This window comes from Colletotrichum orchidophilum, assembly GCF_001831195.1.
Source record: "Colletotrichum orchidophilum strain IMI 309357 chromosome Unknown Scaffold_52.1, whole genome shotgun sequence".
Lineage (NCBI taxonomy): Eukaryota > Fungi > Ascomycota > Sordariomycetes > Glomerellales > Glomerellaceae > Colletotrichum > Colletotrichum orchidophilum.
In genome coordinates, this window is record NW_019173008.1 from 100499 (window position 1) to 119123 (window position 18625).

The 18625-nt window shown below is 52.6% G+C and overlaps 7 protein-coding genes across 7 annotated transcripts; 3 read left to right on the forward strand and 4 right to left on the reverse strand.

The window, feature by feature from the left end:
• Window positions 1-641: 641 nt before the first annotated feature.
• CORC01_06767 (uncharacterized protein) lies at window positions 642-1838 on the reverse strand (the record flags this gene model as incomplete). The annotated part of the gene is made up of 1 exon (XM_022618406.1): window positions 642-1838. The coding sequence occupies one exon, from the start codon at window positions 1836-1838 to the stop codon at window positions 642-644; it is 1197 nt and encodes a 398-aa protein (XP_022475056.1).
• Window positions 1839-3598: 1760 nt separating this feature from the next.
• Window positions 3599-3946, reverse strand: CORC01_06768 (uncharacterized protein; the record flags this gene model as incomplete). The annotated part of the gene is made up of 1 exon (XM_022618407.1): window positions 3599-3946. One exon carries the CDS (start codon window positions 3944-3946, stop codon window positions 3599-3601), a length of 348 nt encoding a protein of 115 aa, XP_022475057.1.
• Window positions 3947-6114: 2168 nt separating this feature from the next.
• On the forward strand, window positions 6115-7359 carry CORC01_06769 (uncharacterized protein; the record flags this gene model as incomplete). Its single annotated transcript, XM_022618408.1, has 1 exon — window positions 6115-7359. One exon carries the CDS (start codon window positions 6115-6117, stop codon window positions 7357-7359), a length of 1245 nt encoding a protein of 414 aa, XP_022475058.1.
• A 778-nt stretch (window positions 7360-8137) lies between these two features.
• On the reverse strand, window positions 8138-10473 carry CORC01_06770 (recombination protein rad52; the record flags this gene model as incomplete). Its single annotated transcript, XM_022618409.1, has 3 exons — window positions 8138-9027; window positions 9084-9815; window positions 10446-10473. 3 exons carry the CDS (start codon window positions 10471-10473, stop codon window positions 8138-8140), a joined length of 1650 nt encoding a protein of 549 aa, XP_022475059.1.
• Window positions 10474-11701: 1228 nt separating this feature from the next.
• On the reverse strand, window positions 11702-12529 carry CORC01_06771 (uncharacterized protein; the record flags this gene model as incomplete). Its single annotated transcript, XM_022618410.1, has 1 exon — window positions 11702-12529. The coding sequence occupies one exon, from the start codon at window positions 12527-12529 to the stop codon at window positions 11702-11704; it is 828 nt and encodes a 275-aa protein (XP_022475060.1).
• Window positions 12530-15170: 2641 nt separating this feature from the next.
• On the forward strand, window positions 15171-16427 carry CORC01_06772 (RNA recognition domain-containing protein; the record flags this gene model as incomplete). The annotated part of the gene is made up of 1 exon (XM_022618411.1): window positions 15171-16427. One exon carries the CDS (start codon window positions 15171-15173, stop codon window positions 16425-16427), a length of 1257 nt encoding a protein of 418 aa, XP_022475061.1.
• A 497-nt stretch (window positions 16428-16924) lies between these two features.
• CORC01_06773 (uncharacterized protein) lies at window positions 16925-17998 on the forward strand (the record flags this gene model as incomplete). Its single annotated transcript, XM_022618412.1, has 3 exons — window positions 16925-17336; window positions 17462-17712; window positions 17813-17998. The coding sequence occupies 3 exons, from the start codon at window positions 16925-16927 to the stop codon at window positions 17996-17998; spliced, it is 849 nt and encodes a 282-aa protein (XP_022475062.1).
• Between the last annotated feature and the right edge of the window lie 627 nt (window positions 17999-18625).

Below are 18625 nucleotides of genomic sequence, written 5' to 3' on the forward strand. Positions count from 1 at the left end.
ACATGCAATTTAGCCTCATTCAACCTCACTTCATTCAACCCCTCCTGAAGTTCAAGTGCGGAATGAGCAAGGCACCTTGCCACTGAACCAAGCCGCTGTTTTCACTTATTCACTCTTAGCGTTGGTCATCTATGGCCTGTCACTCTGCGTGGAAATCCTCGTGATCAAACGTTTACTCCATCTCGAAATTGATCGCAGTCAGTCGATTTGTTTGATGATGGGTTTTCTCGTTTGGCTGATTTCCATAGTCCGCTTGGTATTTTTGGTGACGATGATGGTTCGAAGAGATGTCATTGGCAAAGCAGCACGCATGCATCTTATTTGTAAATCTATCAATGATCCTCCTCGTCCCCAGCTGCCCGGGAATGAAGTCCTTCAAAGTCATCTGCAAGGAGTATAATCTCAAAGCACCAATATACTATCCTACTGTACCTTATACCTTGAAATTATGCATCTTAAGTGTGTGAAGTACTGGAATTTCTAATCTTCGCGCACACTTGCTTTCAAGTATTCCCACCAAATATGAGAGTCCTTTACATGAGATTATATGATTTCAATCTGTATTATGCGACCTGTGCAACGCTTCGAGTTCCACTCTATGTTCAAACCACCAAAACGTGACTTTACCGAGCTGCTTTTGCCTACCCCCTTCCAATTATCTCGGCAACAACATCGTCTTCTAGACTCTGAGCGTCAGCACGGGAAAAGACGGGTTGCGCTGCTCCCTCATCTTCTGGTACCCAGCCGATGTAAGGATCCTCATCCCGACGCAGCTGTAGTCTCTGCACGAATCTCTGGCGTATAACTGCCGGGATATTGGAGCCTTCGACCAGTCGTCTCTGTCTGGATTCGAAAAGTAACTCCATGGTCTGCAATAGGGAAATTTGTGACGAGGAATGAGGTACCAGATCCTTCATCTGTCTCTTCAGAAGTAGGTAGAAGGAAATCAAGCGGTTTGCCCCGCTGAGGTATGTATCCTGGAGGCTCAGCTCGTAAGAAGCAGGGTAGAACCCGGAAATCTCCCAATCAATGATGGCAGAAAGCTTGTAGTTGGAACTTCCATCGGGAGAGTCGTAAGGCCTGACGATGATGTTGCGAGGGGTGAGGTCGTTGTGGCAAAACACGGCCTCATGCTCCCACTGCTCGATGCTGCTCTTTCCGAGTGTCACGGAGCCAAGGTCTTCATAATGCGACTTAATAACTATATCGCCAGGAGTCGCGATGGGCGTTATGGTGTAGAATGGTTTTTTCAGTTCCAACCTCTTCGTGATGGCACCGAGAAGAGTTGGCCCATCCTCGAGGAATCCCGTGCTTGGCCCGCCCACGACTGCTTTCTGGAAGGCATCTCGCTCCGAGCCGTCCAGAGCTTGACGCAGAACGGCTTGGACTCGGTCATCAGAAATCTGGATAGTATGCAGTTTTCTCAAGGCTCCGACCAAAGCAGCCACGACGGATCGCTGACTCTCGCTGCTCATCAGGTCCCAGACTTCTTCCAGTGTGTCTCCCTCGATGAATTCCATCACACAGAATTGAAATCGTTTGCCTTGGGCATTCTCGGCGACGCCAGTTTGGAAAGTGTTCGGAACGAGACCTTGAATGACACCCGCAGCAATCTTCTGCATGGCTGAGACGACGGTAAATTGTGCAGCTTTCTCATCCTCGCTCATAACCTCCACACGAACTATGCACGGGCAACAAGGTTCGGAGAAATCCTGGAAACTGGCTTTGAAAACACATTTGTCCCAATTCTGGAGGATGACTGATATGGAGACTTGAGGTTGATCAGGGAAAATGTGGTTGAGAAGGACCTCATCAGGGGCGACATCGCGAGGGTCCATGGTGTACGGATCGATGGTGTCTGAGTGTGGAAGAAGGGAAAGCAAAGGCTAGGTCGAGGTTCACGGGGGATTCGAGGGTGGCCATGCTGTGGCTATTAGAAACCAGTAGTATCTCAGTTGGTTGGGCAGCCCTGCCCGTCATCGCTTGGATGCTTGTGCGACAGGGGCGTTTTGTCCTGTGCCTAATAGATCCCGCCGCCCGAGTTCCGCCACCCGCTTTAAGCCCGTTCAAGATCATAGAGGTCAGGATACATACAATATGAATTTACTTAATTAAACCCCAATTTGAGAGGCACACAATTGCCTTTGTCACAAGATGCATTGTAAACATCATATTCTGGTCCCTACGAAAGTGTGCCCAATATGCCCAATTTCACGCTCGTCAGCTAGATTGCGAACATGCGGCCCCGGATGACTTAGTTATTCAAATCCTGGACTATTAGAACAGCCGACATGGAAACACCACCTTGCCATTCCAAGATTTTGTTTTGCATCTTGTTGGCATTTACACCTGAACCTGGCCTGAGTCCAGAGATGGCTTCGGATTTATTTTTCCAAGTTCTGTCCATGTTCAGGCTGATCTTTGAGGAAGAGTTTGAGTCCTTGTCAAACGTTGATGTGAGGGTACGGGAGGCCAAAGAAATAAATCTCTAACAGAATACTTACTCTAATAGCCTCTTCTCTGAGATCCTCAGTTTTGGCTACCAATTCAGAATTCTCGACCTTGTTTCTTGTCATACTCGTTGAGAGCATTAACGAAACAAGTCAAGTAGCGCTGGCTTAAGTGTATGATTGCTGCTTTGAATACTTCTCAAAGAAATTACATTGCAGTTTAGTCTGCCTTACCTGATAGAATAAGTGCCGGATCATCGAGAACAGTTTGAAAATCCGGAATTCGCAGCAAGAGTTGGAGCAGAAAGAACCTCTGTAAGCCAGTAGTAGCACTCAATAGGATCCATTTGCACGTCTTGTAATACTAATTCCTTATGGCAGTATGACGATATTCAATTTATTCGAGTCGCAGTGACATCAAAGCGGCTATTCGACGTTTCAGCTTCTCTTTTCCTGCTTACCTATCTTCTTCCTCACATCCCTCTTGCTCTATGTGGTCGTCATGTCGCATTAGCATTTATTCAAGCCTAAACTAATCAAGATCGCGCTTTCAAGTTCTTGGAGGGGGATGCCCTAGTTTAAGACTCGTACTTGGTTGATTCATTGAAACCGCTTGGCGTAAGAACAGGGAGAAGCCCTATCGTATAGGCGGCTACGGTAGCTGCCGCTTTCCGCTGTCAACGGTTAATTTTATTTAAGTTCGCAAATTCATAGATTCTCTAGACTATCAAGTAAGGAAAGCTATCTATCAATCCGGCAGCCTTTATCTTCAGATATGAAACATTGAGTTCCTTGGTCAATTCGTCTCGAGTTTTGGTGCATTTTATAGCTTGCTTACTGAACGCAATGCCGCTACAATGAATCATCAGATGCTAGGTCGCTCTTCCACTTCGATACCGTAATTGGATGAGCTGCAACTCCTACATGTATAGTTAACCGAACTATCATAATCGTATATAGCACAATTTGACGGTCCTGGGCCTCGTTTAAGCGAGGGTCGGCAAATTCGATCATACTAGGATGACGCTCTTATACGACTTTTAGTTAACGGATTCTTTTCTTATTGTGGTCTTCTCAATTGTGCGCAACTTGGAAAGTATATCAAGGAAAGTTTACAGAGGCAACCCAGCAGTCCCAGTTCGTTAGAATCAGTTACCCAGAACAATCTTACCCAAGTCATACTGCAGGACCTTGTTGTTTATCACTCTATCGCCAAGTCGAATGTCGACATCGCTAGGCTTACCGCCGCCAATCCCGACTATCAGTTCGATACAGTTTGACTGTAAACTCCGAAGCGTATTGCCAGCAACGATTGCTGCATTGTTCATTCTATACTGACCCGTGGGCAAGCACGCCATAACTTTGTTGTGCTTGTCCACATTTCCCAACGCATAAGCGTTCGTATTGTTGCCTATCGTGGGTAGGTCTTCATGGATTCGATCCAGCACGACGCGCCCCGCGGCCATCTCGATAGAAAGAGCGCATATCCATCCCATAGCGTATTCGGCACGCTGAAGCTTGGCTGCTCGCCCAATTTGCTCCTTTCATCGGTCTTCGCCATTCTCACTGTGCCGCACTTTCTGGCTTTTTGCAAAGTCGGGTCCATCGTGTGGAATTTTAATCTTGGTCTCCGCCGTAACCACTCTTCGTGCTGTAGGTGTGTAGCCCGCATGGTCTTCGGTCTTCATTAATGTCGATAGCTCAAATTTTCACTGTCAATAAGCTCGTGCGTAATGAGCGATCCCTTTGACAAACAACGTCATACTGCGATGCTGCTGACCTAGACCTCAGTCACCCTGATACATATTATGATAGACAGTTGAGAGTACCTCATAAAATTGGTCACAACATGCATCGCATTGTCAAAGCAAAATGCGCGAAGTCACCGTCATGGAGAATCATGAGGCTCTCGTACCAATAAAGATTCTAGCAAGCACTTTATACCACCTCAAGGCTTTGAAGTTGGTTTTTCTCGTCTGTGAATTTGATCAGAGGCCCATGACTTTAGAGGCAGCATACATCCCAGACACCTTACTTAGCAGGACTTGATAATTATTGATCCCCTAAAGCCAGGTCTCGTCATTCACCTAGGTAATGAATCCTAAGTGAGATGTAATTGGCAGATTTTAGTCCCATAGTTCAAGTTCAAATGGGGAGAATCGCAGACGCAGCAAATGCAGAGGTTAGAGCTACATGTCACCGACGTTTCTATGATAGAAGGAATTGCGTAGGTCTCGCAGTCCCAGTCCATGTAGTCCTATTTCAAAAGACAGGGAAGAAGTCATGTATGCTTCAAACAATTTTTGACCTAAACACTCCTCAAAAGCGAAAAGTCTATCGCAATGGGATGTTCTAGGCTCATCAGCATCACTCGAAAGTACGCCCATGTAGCATATCATTGGCAGTAGGGAAGGAATCTTAGGAATTGTGCGTTTGATTATACTACCTCAGACTTGGCACGATGCCCTCAGTTCTCATGCAGTACAAACATCGCCAGCCCGCCTTACATGTAGTAATATTTTGTCAATATTCACATTAAACCTTCACCGCCACTCGTGTGGCAGAAACATCAATCCATGAATGGATGCTCAGCCAGGCCCCGAAACATAATTTGCAGACGCCACCTACCACGTGCCTCCAAATTATGCCGGCAAAAATTTGGTCTAGATGCGCAAGTTTCCTGACCGCACCACCAGCCGGCTCGACCCGTCTCGATGCAGCAGCCATGCCTTCATCCGTTGGGGCTTGTAACATGAACCATTGAGGATTCATCATTCACCAGTCTCATCTCGCAATAAGCCCATCTGTACTCAGAATGGCCTCATAAGACGCAATCCTCATCCTACATTCTCCCGTACAGCATTGAGCGAATGAATAATTGCAGGGTCGACAGCCCAAAAAGATAACTAAAAAATCGAAGTTTCTCAGCTGGACCCTTTGAAACGCCACAAGACCCCGCCCAGGAATGTTTTCATCGTGTTCCGGGATGCCGTAAACATCAACATGCAGGGCCGCAGACCGGGCCATGCCGGCCTCTCGGCTGCAAGTGAATTAGACACATTGTACGGCTGAGAAACGCCTGAGACACTGGCCGGCACGTACTTTGTGACGGTTAACCACGCGGGATGGGCTACCCCGCCCGCATCTAGTCTCAATCCGGCGGGATTCTCAGTGGTTCTCACGATCAACTGACCCTGTTCCCGTTTGAGCTGAAGTGATGGTCGCGAAAAAGGGCGTCATGAAATGGCTTGATGGGCAATGCAGCCCCAAGAGTCCACAAGCCCGGCAAGAGAGACATCGTGAACTCTAAATGGCACGCAGCTACAGCAACGTGAATGGCTCAACGTACTCGGGAGGAGAAGCTGAACGCCATTGCTGGCGTTTTGGCTGGCTGATGTGCTATGTCCTGACCGCATCGAGGAATCGAGACGACGGATTCATTCCAAGTGTCGGTGAAGTGATCGAAAATTGGTGACATCTCATGCTCAGGAGCTTGGAGACACTCTCCCGTTTGTAGTATAAGAGCAGAGCTTAGAACCCTCGAGTCCCATATTCCTGTTTGTTCATCATCAATCACTTGACTACCAGACACCATTCCAACCATCACATCCTATCCTTGAATATTTCCTCGCTCAGTGGAAAGAAAACTCTCAGACTCATCACCATGTCTTCCTCCCAACAACCTCCCAGACCTCTCAGCCACCTCTCTCCCGTCCCAATCACACAGAATGGCCTTTCCGCTCACTACGACAACGACAACAAGCTACTCCTCCTTACATCCCGGGCCGATGCCGTCCACATCACCACCGACATCCACTTCCGCCAGATCCAGATCCTCGGCGGCCTCCTCTTCGTAGTCGAAGGATGGGTCGGCCCGGTCACCCAGGGAACCGAGCCCTACACCGTGACAGACAGCTTCCCAATTGAACTCCCCAGCCGCGTCTTCCCCTCCGGCTACGTGGTCATCAAAGGCGCCGAAAACGCACAATTCAAGGTCAAGATCCAGCCCCTTTTGAAGGATGGTGCCGGCAACAACGCCCAGACGGCCTCGACCGAGAAGGCCGACTTTGACGTCCCCAACGTCAAGCTCATCCCCCCCACGGAGCCAATCATCACCAAGCTCGGCCAGAACTTCACCATCCGCCAGTCCGACCAGTTCAACAGCCAAGGCGGCACCGTCGACGTCGCCTTCAACCAGGCCTTGCTCAAGCTCACCAACGCCCGCATCGTAGACTCCAAGATCGAGTGGGTCTTCTCCCCGCTACAGACCGGCAACACCCAAGTCTCCGTCTTCGTCGCGTCCAACAACCCCCCCTTCGCCTTCCGCGTCCTCCACAACGTCGAAATCAAGCAGGCCGCCGCCACCGAGACCCTCAACCCCCTGGCCCTCTTCTCCGTCGCCTCGGCCTCCAAGGCCACAAACGACAACACCGAAGCCGAAATCGCCCAGAGCGGAGGATCCAAGATTGTCATCCCGTCCTGGGACAGCACCGTCAACGCCGGCCTCAACCTCATCAAGAAGCAATTCCCCTCCGCCAAGCTCCAGAGCGCCGAGGGCAGGTCCCCGACCGGCGCCGGCGTCAAGAACCCCTTTGAGCTCTCCAAGGTCAGCATCATCGCCCGCCTCGACGGCAACAAGACGGCCACCGTCCGCTCCCAGGGCTTCTTCGACTTTGGCCCCGTCAAAGTCGGACCCCTCCTCCTCGGCGTCGCCCCCTTTGACTGGCCCGTCAAGGTCAACTCCAACGACGCCTTCGCCATCGTCCGCAAGGCCGGCTACCAGCAGCCCGTCGACAGTCTTTCGCTGTCCCAGCCCGTCGTCCCCACCGTCGACCAGCCTTTGTACACGCTCACTCTTGGCGACCAGACCGTTCAGCTTGGAGCTACTGATGGCAAGATTATCAACTAGATCCACCCCCTGGTTGGTTAATCCTTTCAAGGTACCTTTCCACGAAGACACGAAGAGGGTGTGGTGTCGAAAAAGTTCTCCCTAGGTTTCAGTGCGCTCTAATCGAGTTTTTTGTTAACCAACCAACACCCTGAAAAGAAAAAAGACAAGATCCCCATTCTCGACGATAGTCTTTAATATAATTCATGCTTTTTGACTATGCTTATCCTGGAAATCATGCCTCGTATGAAGTGACTTCCGCTAAGACCAGCAAGGTTTGACGGTTCGGAGTATTCGCCAGCGTTGTTCCTGCAGAGCCTTTACTAGCTGATGGCAATCACTCCGACTCGTGATCCGTAGTAGAGCTTGCGGGGAAAGGCCAGCATAATGTCTTGAAGCGGTAACGCTGCCCACATTGTATGAGTAAGTATGTACATCAACAGTCTCTTAGCTATCCTTCCAGTGCCGAGGATTGGTCCGTAGACTCAGTGGACTTACTCCACACCTGTCGTCAGTCTTGGAAATAGGGAATAGGTGCCACGAGCCAGTGCTCCTTTGAAAGATTTGCGCAAGGCTCATGAGTGCAAATATCAAAGGGCACCCAATAGTCCGGCCAATGGAGGAAAGTATTTCATAAAGTCCCACAAGATTGTCCAGGGCGCAATGGCCAGACACAATAAGCCCAGCCCCCAGAACACCGTACATAACTATGCCATCCACACTGGCAAACCAGACTCCAAAGCTCCAAGCCAAAGCAAACTTCAACAGCTACGTTCAACCACGGCAATATCGCTTGTAATTAAGCCACTTTCTGGCGTTTGGGATCCGCCGCCGTCGCGCCAGAGGGGTTGCCCGATGTCCCGTTGTTCGACACATCAGCCAGGGGCGGTCTTCCGGCGCCGTCCTGCTGTTGTAAAGGACGCTTCATGGTCGGCGGTCGATAGGAGTTCCGGTTGGCCAAGGGACTGCTGGCGCCCCCGGGAGCTCCGATTCGGCGAGTCTGACTGAATTGAGGGTGAGGCATGCCAGCCCCTCCTCCAGGGCCGGCGTTACCCGGTCTCACCGGCGTGAAACCCGACGTGGATGGCTGCTGCGATGCGGTGGGCGGTACGTGCTGGCCAGACCTGGAAAGCGGCTTCGAGGAGGAGTGATCTATGCCGGGGGTCTTTCGTATGGATGGGCTCTCTGCCTTTGGATTGAAGGCTTGTTGGCCGGCTGGCAGCAACATAGGGGCGTCAGCATTGTTCCCCTGCAAAGCAGATTCTGGGATTTGCTGTACAGCACGTGCAGAGAAGAAGCCGACAGGCTCGGCGGCGTTGCCGGCCTGGCCCGGCGTGGTCATGTTGGCGTTGGTTTGGGGAGCGGGCGGAGCGGATGGGGCTGATGGGTTCGTGGGCGCGCGCGGTTGATTTGGTGCTTGTGGTCGGTTGCCGTAGCCCATTGGAGGGCCTGGTCGTGAATGTGCTTGATTTGGTGTCTGGGGTGCTCGCTGATTCCCCTGGTTTCCCAGGTTCCCTGCTGATGTGCTCCTGCCCATTTGCCGAGACGGTGCTTGCATGTGCTGAGGTACCGGTGCTGGCGCAACACTCGCTGCCCTGCCGTTCGAATGATTGTTTGTTGTTGGTGGGAGAACCACTTCGTCAGGATGATCGCCTTCGGAAATGGCAAAGTCCGCGTCGTCAAAGTCGTCTAGTCATGTCAGCCAGAGAGCTCTTCACCCCATCAGCCACGTCAAAACGTCCTACCTTCGCCTAGGAGATCCTCTAGCGATTCCATAGTCTCTAGTTTCACCGGCGGTGCCTTCTCCTCCTCCACCTTCTTGATAGCAAAGTCACGCTGTCTGTGCAAGTCGTTCTCGTGGAATTTTGTTGGCGCAACCTTCATCTTGGTCACCTTGGAGAGGTAATCCTTGTCGTATATGCAGTTACCCAGCACGTTGCCAAAATTCCGCAACGCCCTCTTCAGTGCATCCGTCGTGCCCTCCTTCTTGGCCTTTTCAAACGCCGCCGCCTTTCCCTTGCAGTTCTCAATGTGTCCGTAACCAATGTCCTCGTGAAACGTGCCGTCGCGCAGCGTCACCCTGACAATGACGGAGAGCCCGAGGCTGATCTTCATCGTCTGCGGGTGTTCATCGACAAAGTCGACTTGGATGTTCTGAATAGATGACGACCAGCCATTGAAGCCGAACACCTCATTGGCGAGGGCGATGCACTTCTCTGCGGTGATGTAGTGGACCTTCTGGCCCGAGGGACCGGAGCGAGCGGATATGTACTCGGGACCAAGCTGCTTCTCGAGACGACTTTGCAAAGTGGCAATTTCCTGGGCAGTGTACTCGCTCATTCGCTTCTGGGGCTCCTCGAAAGGGTTCACCACGATGCTGTGCTGATCGCCCGGGCTGCAGTGCAAGTTGGTCAGCGGACGAGACGCGTCTGGAAAGCGGCAAACATACGCGGGCATCTTGTCTAACAGGAAGTCTCCTTTGCGCAATGTTAGAGTTATGCAATGCTCAATGTGAGCTCCGGAGCTGGAAAGAGTTCCTTCACGACGGAGGACTAGGCGTCGTTAGCAGAGCAGTTGTGGGCACTCTGCCTAGAAGGAGTGAAGGGCAACGGAACTAGCACGCGTTCCCATCAACGCCTGCCTGTCTTGACGCGTCGAGTTGAGCGCAGGAGGCAGCAATGACGGGTAGTCATGTGATCAAAATGAATGACATAAGCCCCCACTAACATTGGCTGAAGCTGCCTACCTACCTTACCCGTACCTGAGGCGTAGCCCCCGAGGTTTCAGCAGGTACCTCCAGCGGCAGTAGTGCCTGAAAGAAGTGGGCGGGGGGATGGAGGGAGGCCGAACAATCAGAGTTCAGTGCCGCTGTCGTCCGAACAGCGAACAGTTGGTGAACAGCCTCCGCAAACCTACCCCGCCAAAGGCGCAAAAACGAGGTTGACGCTTGGTTTTCCTGGAGCACCCTGGAACGCAAAAGGGTGTATGGAAGAGCTGGCGCGGCCAATGTCAGTTGCGTCCAGTGCAAGGTTGAGGGTCATCTCGTAATCGGCGAAAGGGAGGGGATCCAATGCCATCACCACCGGCAAGAGACGTGCGTCTCTTACGAGTTTCAGCCCTTTCAGCAGGAATCATCGAGAAGGGTTTAGTCGATGCCATACCACACGACACACGATTCACACACAAAAAGAAGTGGACAGGGACAGGCTACAAGCAGCCCGGGAGGGAGCACAGAGGTCGAAGTGCTTGGTGTAACAAGACCCAAGCGTACGAAATGGGAAAAGAAAATGGAGCAATCTCAATAAGACGTTTCGCCGGGCCTGCCTGGGGTTCTCTCTCATACTCGGCAGAGGGCAGAGAGAGGCAACCCGAAAAGGACGATGTCGATCATGAGGAGCTGCGGCTGACCCGGGCCCGGTATCTGCCAAAGGCTGACGATGATCAGGCACGCACGGAGGAGAGGGGTTGCATCAGAACACCCATACAATGTCGCCTGTATCTCAACATCGGATTGCACCGGTTCTTTCTCGACTGGGCGTGTTTGCCAAACATGCAACAGGCAACAATACTGCAAACCATTTCCTTCCACGATTGCTGAGCGGAACCGTTGGTGGCCATCACGGATGTAACCGACTCAGTGGGAAGTTGAAACAGACAAGCCGTCTTGGATGCACGCAAACTAACTCAAGCGACTCGCGGGACACGTACGCTCGCATGGTTACAACGTGCCAATACCTTAATTCCATGCTACACTAACATAATGTAGCCAACTACTGTGAAACCGTTATCTGCCCTGCACGACTCGAGCCTTCACTCATCCACTGACATTACAAGATGCCTCCCTCTCGCGCAATCTCAATCAACCCAAGCAGCGTCTCCACCAAGGGCGGTAATCATACGCAGTGTGTGGACGAAACTCTCCCAAGCGGGTGGGATCATCGATTGCTTGCTGTCCCCGAAATGCTATCCCTCAAAGCTGAGAAAACCAAACCAAACTACCTACATGCGAAGTGCGTGACTCGATTCCCTCGTCAACCGCCGGGAAGAAAAGGGTGCAAGTGCTCCAGTTTCACCCCTACGAGAAGACTCGCAACTAGCGTCAGGAAAGGGATATCATCAATCAACGGAAAATGACAAAACGCCGCCCAACCCCTCCTGGCCCTGACATGAAAGTAGTCCGCGGGACCCAAAAGTCTATGCCCGTTGCCGCCCCATGCTGAATGAAGTGATAAAGGAAATAAGCCGTCGTTATAGTCGTCGTGATATGTTCAGTGGATGCCGCCAACCGTGGCCGATGTCGCGGCAATGCTTATTATTTGACGTTTGGATGAATCTGTTCTTTCCGTTGCCCCGATTCGTTTTCCTACCAAGGTCCGACACGCACAGGTGCACCGTATGTGCCAGACATGAGCTGGTTGAGGATTGAGTTCGGATCCGAGGACGGGTTACCGGGCTGCTGCCCGTTGGAGCCCCCGTTTGCCATCCAGCTGACGCTCGTCGCCATCGCATTCACCGCCGTACCCATGCGTCCGCCCGAGATCTCGTGGTGTTTCTCCAGGGTCTGGTCCCATCCTCCAGTGTGCAGGCTCAGACCGCCTCCGCGCTTAGCCGCCTCGTTGATGACCAGAGCCCAGGCCTTTGAGATTTCGTCGTATGCGTTTTCCTTGTGGTGTCGATATTGTTGGGGTTCCCAGTCCGGAAGGGCGTGGATAATCTTGGTGGCTCCGTCCAGATATTGCAGCGAAACGGTGGTCTGGTTCTCGTTGGGGGGGAGATACTGAGGGGTGAAGTCGAGGAGCGCATCGATCAGGGCAGTCAGGGGTGCCTTGACCCGGTAGTAGGTGTAGTCGGCACTAGTCTCTCCGTACGGAATGGCGACCTTCATCTTGTCCTGATACTCCTGCAAAACGCCGTGTGCAGCGGCAACTGTCGGGCGAGGGGCGCTGCTGACGACCTCTTGGCCAATGTCTGGGTGACGCTCGCAAATTCGCTCGAGAACGGTTCGCAGTGCGGTCGGGTCCAGAGTCTCCAGCAATCGGGGGAGGGTGAGTGGGCGGCCGACCAGTTCATTGGAGCGGACCTTTTTCGATGGTCGCTGAAGTTGTCTCGATGAGGTGGACGGGGAGCTTCGGGGAGACAGGGACATCTCATCGCCGTCCTCGTCAGCCTTGCGCTTGCGGCTGGTGGCCATAGTGTGAAATGGGCTCACTATTTAAGTATTAGCGTCAGGATGCATGAGTCGTAGAGTAGCGGGTGTGCAAGCAGATCGAGAGCCGTCTTTCGCTCATGCTTTGCCAGCCCAGGGAGAAAGATGGCGATGGGGAAAACACTCACAAGAACGAGAGGGAGAAATGCGGTTTGGATCGTGGGGATGTTGGAAGAGAGGCGGTTGTGGCGATAGCAACACATTCATGTTGTGGTTGAATCTAATGGATCGGGAGGTCGGAGTCGGGCGGGAGGTCTCCTGCTTTTGACTCTAGCTGACGACGACAGTTGCGACCAGCAACGACGACGGCGACGACAATAGTCTAAGTACAACCAGATACTCGAATGCTTTGATGGAAGTTGAGTCGGTTGGACGGTAAATGTCGGCAAGAAGGTTGGAAGGCGGGTTCTTGTTTGGATTGATTGTTGTAGGCTTTTTGTGAGGAGGTGAATGTGAGGGGGAAGAACAGCGGCGACGGCAGGATTTGGGCAAAGGAAGAGAAGGACGATGGAGGCGAACAGGGCGAGGGATAGCACCGCTGCACACTTGAGGAACCCAGGTACCGAAGGGGAGGAGGGAAAAAGGGCCTTTTCCTCTTTCAGTGCCTTGTACCGCACCTCGCTCTCTTTACAGTGGTACTAAGGTGCTGGGGGCTAACCTGGTAGGCTTGGGCCTGCTGGACCTTGCTCTTGATGGCGGCGTCGGATTTGCTGATGCAACTGGGTCACTGGATCGCCGGAACCACCTAGACCCAGCTAAGCAACGTGCGTTGGCTGGATGGGCTGTCCACCTAAGTATCCACTCTCTGTGCCGAGTTGCAGGCCTTATACATACATACAGAGGATACCTAAGAATAAGTGTGCAAAAAGGGCTTGGACGCAGAGCTAGAGGCGTGCCATTGGACTGCATAGGTTGCAGATGTCCCCGTACCTCAGAAGGCCAGAGAGGAGAGTGAGGGAAAGAGGGTGCAGCGCCGCTGGGTCGGGCTGCTGCAAGCCGCCTGTAATATTAAACAGAAGCGGTCAAGGGCCCGATGGATGCCCTATGCCGAAACAGCAGGCACCATCCACCAATGGTATGTACAGATACCTGCGGTAGCAGCGGTACCTCGACGAGGCACACGACCGCACCTTACCGAGACGGTATTGGGTGTCACTTTTGCACTCTGCCAGTTTGTTGTGAGCAGGGGTCGAGCGGGATGGCGGCCACTGGGCGGTTTCGTCTGGACGACTGGCGGATCCCATTCGTCGGGAATCGCCCGCACGTGAGTGGATGATGGGGGGCGCCAGCCCGGCGGTGTTGGCGCCTCTGCCACTGGTGGGGGGTTGTCTCTGCCTATTTTTCCTCTCTCTCCCTCCTGAGTCGAGTCTCACTCTGGAGGCAAGGTAAGGTACATTGGCTCATATCTCTCCACTCGCTCTTCCGCCTCCTTTTCAGCTGAATTTGTTCCCTCGGCACACTCACCGGCACACTCACCGGCACACTAAAGTACCTTGTTCAATCCAAAACTAATATCTAATAAGCGGTTTCGAACAGTCAAGTCTCAACAACGTTCTGCAGTGGCTGAAGATGGCCTATCAGACAGAGTTCAGAGGCGTCGACAACCCGATGGATGCTCATCTCAACTCTCTATCCGTACGGATCCCCAAGCAAGCCAAGGTACGGATACTTGAGGTAAAGTAAAGTACATAGTAAAGTAAAGTAAGCGGGTCGCGGGTGGCCCCATTCGCATCATCATCCATGAACGCCCTCCAACCCCTCTAACCTTCTTCAGCGTCCCTTGGCAAAGAAGAACCTGGAACTCCCCGGCCACAAAGTGGATGCCCCTCATTGTCCTTGACGACAAGTCCTGAGTTGGCACTTTATTCCTCATTTGCTTCGAGTTGCATTGAGCCGCACTGCCTTATGCTCGTCTCTTCTGAATCAAAACAAGGCTTCCCACGCCCAGTCAAAGGGAGAGAGACAACAGAGACTAGAATTTTGAAAACGAAAAAAAGTCTCAGTCACCGCTTCTTCTCCTTTTTCCCTTCTGCATCATGGCTATCTTACTGTATCCGCTTTTCAGTCACACTTGTAGGACTTGCAACACTGTCAAAAATGCAGGGCGCGAATTTCAGGCAAAGTGCCAACCACCTCGACCGCTGGGCAGAGTCAGCTCTCTGCAGCCCAAGCTGCTGACAAGTACCGCTACATGTCTGGGTACATTCGTCTGACCTTAACCCGCCAAGGTCAATCTCGGTGGACAAACCACGGCGGGGTGGAGCGGATGGGACCCACCAGCTCCGCCAATGTTCCCTTATCGCCTTATCGGCTTTGGTCAAGGACCCAAAAAAAAAAAAAAAAAAAACTCCCGGCCCCACCCCACACCACGACACACAACAACAACCCAAACAAAACCACCACGCCCAACCCCACCCCACCCCCCCCCCCCACCAACCACCCCCCCCACCCCCGGGGGCGCGGGCCCCCAAAAAAAAAAAAAACAAAACCTCGGGGCCCAAGCGGCCAAGAGTCCCGATGAGAGATTCTCACGGTGGCTTCCAGTAGCAACCCGAATTCTCCTCCGCCGTCCCTGGAGCCACGCAATCCGTCCTTGAAACTCGCAGAGGCCCGATTCGCCTTCACAATGGCAACCACCGACCCAGAGAAACGGTCCAAGAAGACCAAGACCGAGGCCGAAGATGCGCCATCACAATCCCCCGAGTCGTCCAAGAAGCGCAAATCCACCGCCGCCATCGAGGAGATCGAAGTCGACCTCGAGGCCCCGGAACCCCCCTCCAAGCGCGCCAAGCGTGCCCTGAAGAAGGGCAAGAAGCTGCCCGTCAAAGTCGACAGCGATGACGAGAGAGAGGCCAAGAAGAAGGAGGAAAAGGAGCAGGCCAAAGCGGCCGCCCGCTCCGAGCACGGCGTGTGGATCGGCAACCTGCCATTCTTCGTCACCGCCGACGAGCTGCGCAAGTGGTTGATTGACAACTCGGGCGAGATGATCACCGCGGAGTCCATCACGAGGTTACACATGCCCACGACGAAGCAGGCAGGCAAGGACAAGCCCTCCAACAAGGGTTTCGCCTACGTCGACTTCAACGACGTCGCACCCAAGGTCGCCGCCGTCGCGCTCACCGAGTCCGAGCTGAGCCGTCGCAAGCTCCTGATCAAGGACTCCAAGTCGTTCGAGGGGCGGCCAAAGAAGGAGGACGAGTCCGCTGCCGCCGCGGGCGCGGGTGGCGCCGCGGCGGCCAAGGAAGAGGTGCCCAAGAGCAGCAAAATCTTCATCGGCAACCTGAGCTTCAAGACAACCGACGACGACGTGTGGCAGCACTTTGAAAAGTGCGGGCAGATCGACTGGGTCAAGGTCGCCACTTTTGAGGACACGGGCAAGTGCAAGGGTTACGGCTGGGTCAAGTTCCGCGAGCCCGAGGCGGCCGGCTGGGCCGTCAAGGGCTTCGTCAAGATTAAGGAGGAGATTGAGACGGAGGCCGATTTTGTCGCGTCCAAGGGCAAGGACGGCGACGACGACGAGATGAAGGAAGAAGGAGACGGCGACAAGGCGGAAGAAAAGAAGTTCAAGCTGAGAAAGTGGTGGGTTAACAAGCTGCTCGGTCGCATGCTCAAGATCGAGCTCGCCGAGGACGACCAGACGAGGTACAAGAAGCGGTTCGGCAAGGACGCGCCCAAGAGGCAGCAGGAGCAAAAGTCCAGACAGGACGGCGAGGAGGGCGGCGCGGAGGACGCGCCCGAAGAGAGGAAGCCGAGAGCGCCCCGGCCTCCGAAGACGGAGAAGCCGAAGGCTGCAGCGGGCGAGCTCAAGGCACAAGACGATCTCATGGTTGCGCGGTTGACGGGTGCGGCCGCGAAACATACCGGTACCAAGATTACGTTTTAGCGAACAAAATATACTCGTCGTTTCTGAGCAGCATCAAGCCTCGCTTGTAATTGAAATCGAGGCCGCAACTTGAATCTCTGGGAGGAATGTACCTATCATCCTGTGCCGGTCGGGAAGATAGCTCACATTTGACCAGCTAATGTATGATCTTTCAGCTTCACAACTTTTGGCAGACTCGGACAGAATTTGATTCGTTGTCGCTCGTATCTAAGCCGGGGAGAAAAGAAGCCGGCTTTGATGATCACGTCCTATTGGGTGACCACTAGAACGTTCAGCCACCACATTCAGCTCCAGCTAGAATGATCTATCGGTATACCATCCATGCTCTCCCTGTCATTGCCATGTGTCCAGCGACCACGGCCTTATGGCCACGTGAGATGAGACGCAGAAGTGAAGAGGACTGCAACCTCGTCCTTTTGTGTCTTGTCAATGTTCGTCAAAAGTCAAAAATTGGATTGCGCAGGCTCGCTTAAACACCGCTAGACGCCCTTTACAAAATGGATATCGAGAGCCTCGTTGATCGTCTGACCAGGAGAAATGCAGTCATCGCTCGCGTCGTCCGCTGGTACCTACGATTCCATCCCACGCGCCCTCACGGCTTCACTATCAATGCGTTCATAGTCGACGGAGTTACGCAGCCAGTGCCGGCACCGTACTTTCCTATCCTACTGGGTAGCTGGCGTCTCATGGCCTCTATCATGTTCTGCAACTCGGTCGTCGTCTATGCTCTGATCTTCTACTTAATCTATTCAAGTCCCAGCCTGATCATCATCTTCATTGCTCTTATTCAAGTCGTCGCCTTCGTCTTTAGGAAACTCGGGCTAGGGAGTGGAAACTTCACACTCGGATCACTGCTGTCTAGCATTGGCCATTATGCGGCAAGCTCTACCCCTTCCAATGACTCAACCAGTGAACCTCCAAATCGCATGCTTATTCGTTTGCAAAGGCTGCAAGCTTTCTCCTTCTTGTGTCGCAACTATCTCAAATCTGGCCTTCTCTCTGGTCATATTTCTGGTTCGCATATTGCCTGTTAGCCATCCGTCGACGGCGCTTCTCTCAGAACTATCACGAAGCTTGGAGACTGAAGCACCCTGGCAGCTTCATCTCCGTCTTCATTGGACGGTCCGACTGCGTCCAAATTCCGCTTCCAGGTCCTGATGAACCTGGTATGGACGACCTTCAGATGTGGAAACACCTGTCATTCTTCTATCGCTTATCTAGGATTGAGGGTGGATTTTCCCAGGTCCTACTTCCGAAGGCGCTCGTCAGATTTGAGATTGTAGAGGTCAGTATGACTAGCTACCACTTCTACGGCTAGAAATCACGCTGTGCGGCTAACGATCGCTTCTGGACCCTTTTCTAATATCAGACACGCGCCTACGCAGATCAAAGACAACATCTATACGGGACAACGAGATGCCATCTTCGACGTCCCCCAACATATTTTGAGACTGGTAGAGAATGGAACTCCAACGACCATACCGGCTGGTCTTGATCCACGCAGAGACATAACGGAGCTGCAACGAGCGTCTGTCTACCGGGATCTTACCCAAACAGACTCGCCAAAGTGACTGAGATTTGTCGTCAGTTGGGATACCGCTCTGATTTCGATAGTCGTTCTGCTTCCAACTATTGTCAGCATTGCCACTGTCGTGGCGTGGCCCATTGTCGCGGTTTTGAAGTACGGAGCAGATGTGCAGACAAGTGTACAGACTGGGGCGACTGTGGGTAGCTTTATCGTCACGGCCGGAGCTCTATTGATAGGTCTAGTTACGTTATTTGATGCTCTTGCTAAGTGAATGCAATTGATGCCTCACTCACTTTTACCAACACACTATGTTCTCCAAGAATCAGACGAACACGACGCTTGAGAGGTGCCGTCTTCAGAATCATGCCCGAAGATTCTAGAAGATACGCAACCTGGAAGTGACAAGCAATCAGAGCTTCTCAAAACTTGATCAAGAACTATGATTTGATACAAGAGGGCGTATTTATCAATTAATTGCTTGTACTAAAGAGTATCATAAGTTCAGCTGGATATCATGTCAACCATCTTCAATACTGTAGTGATGACGAGGAACTCCAAACAAGCCTGCATTGATTACCCAAAACATTGGACGAGGCTTATAAAAGAATGTGGAGCAGAGTTCCTAACGTAGGTTGACCGAAATTATGGCGGATCCTACAGTTCTTAACTC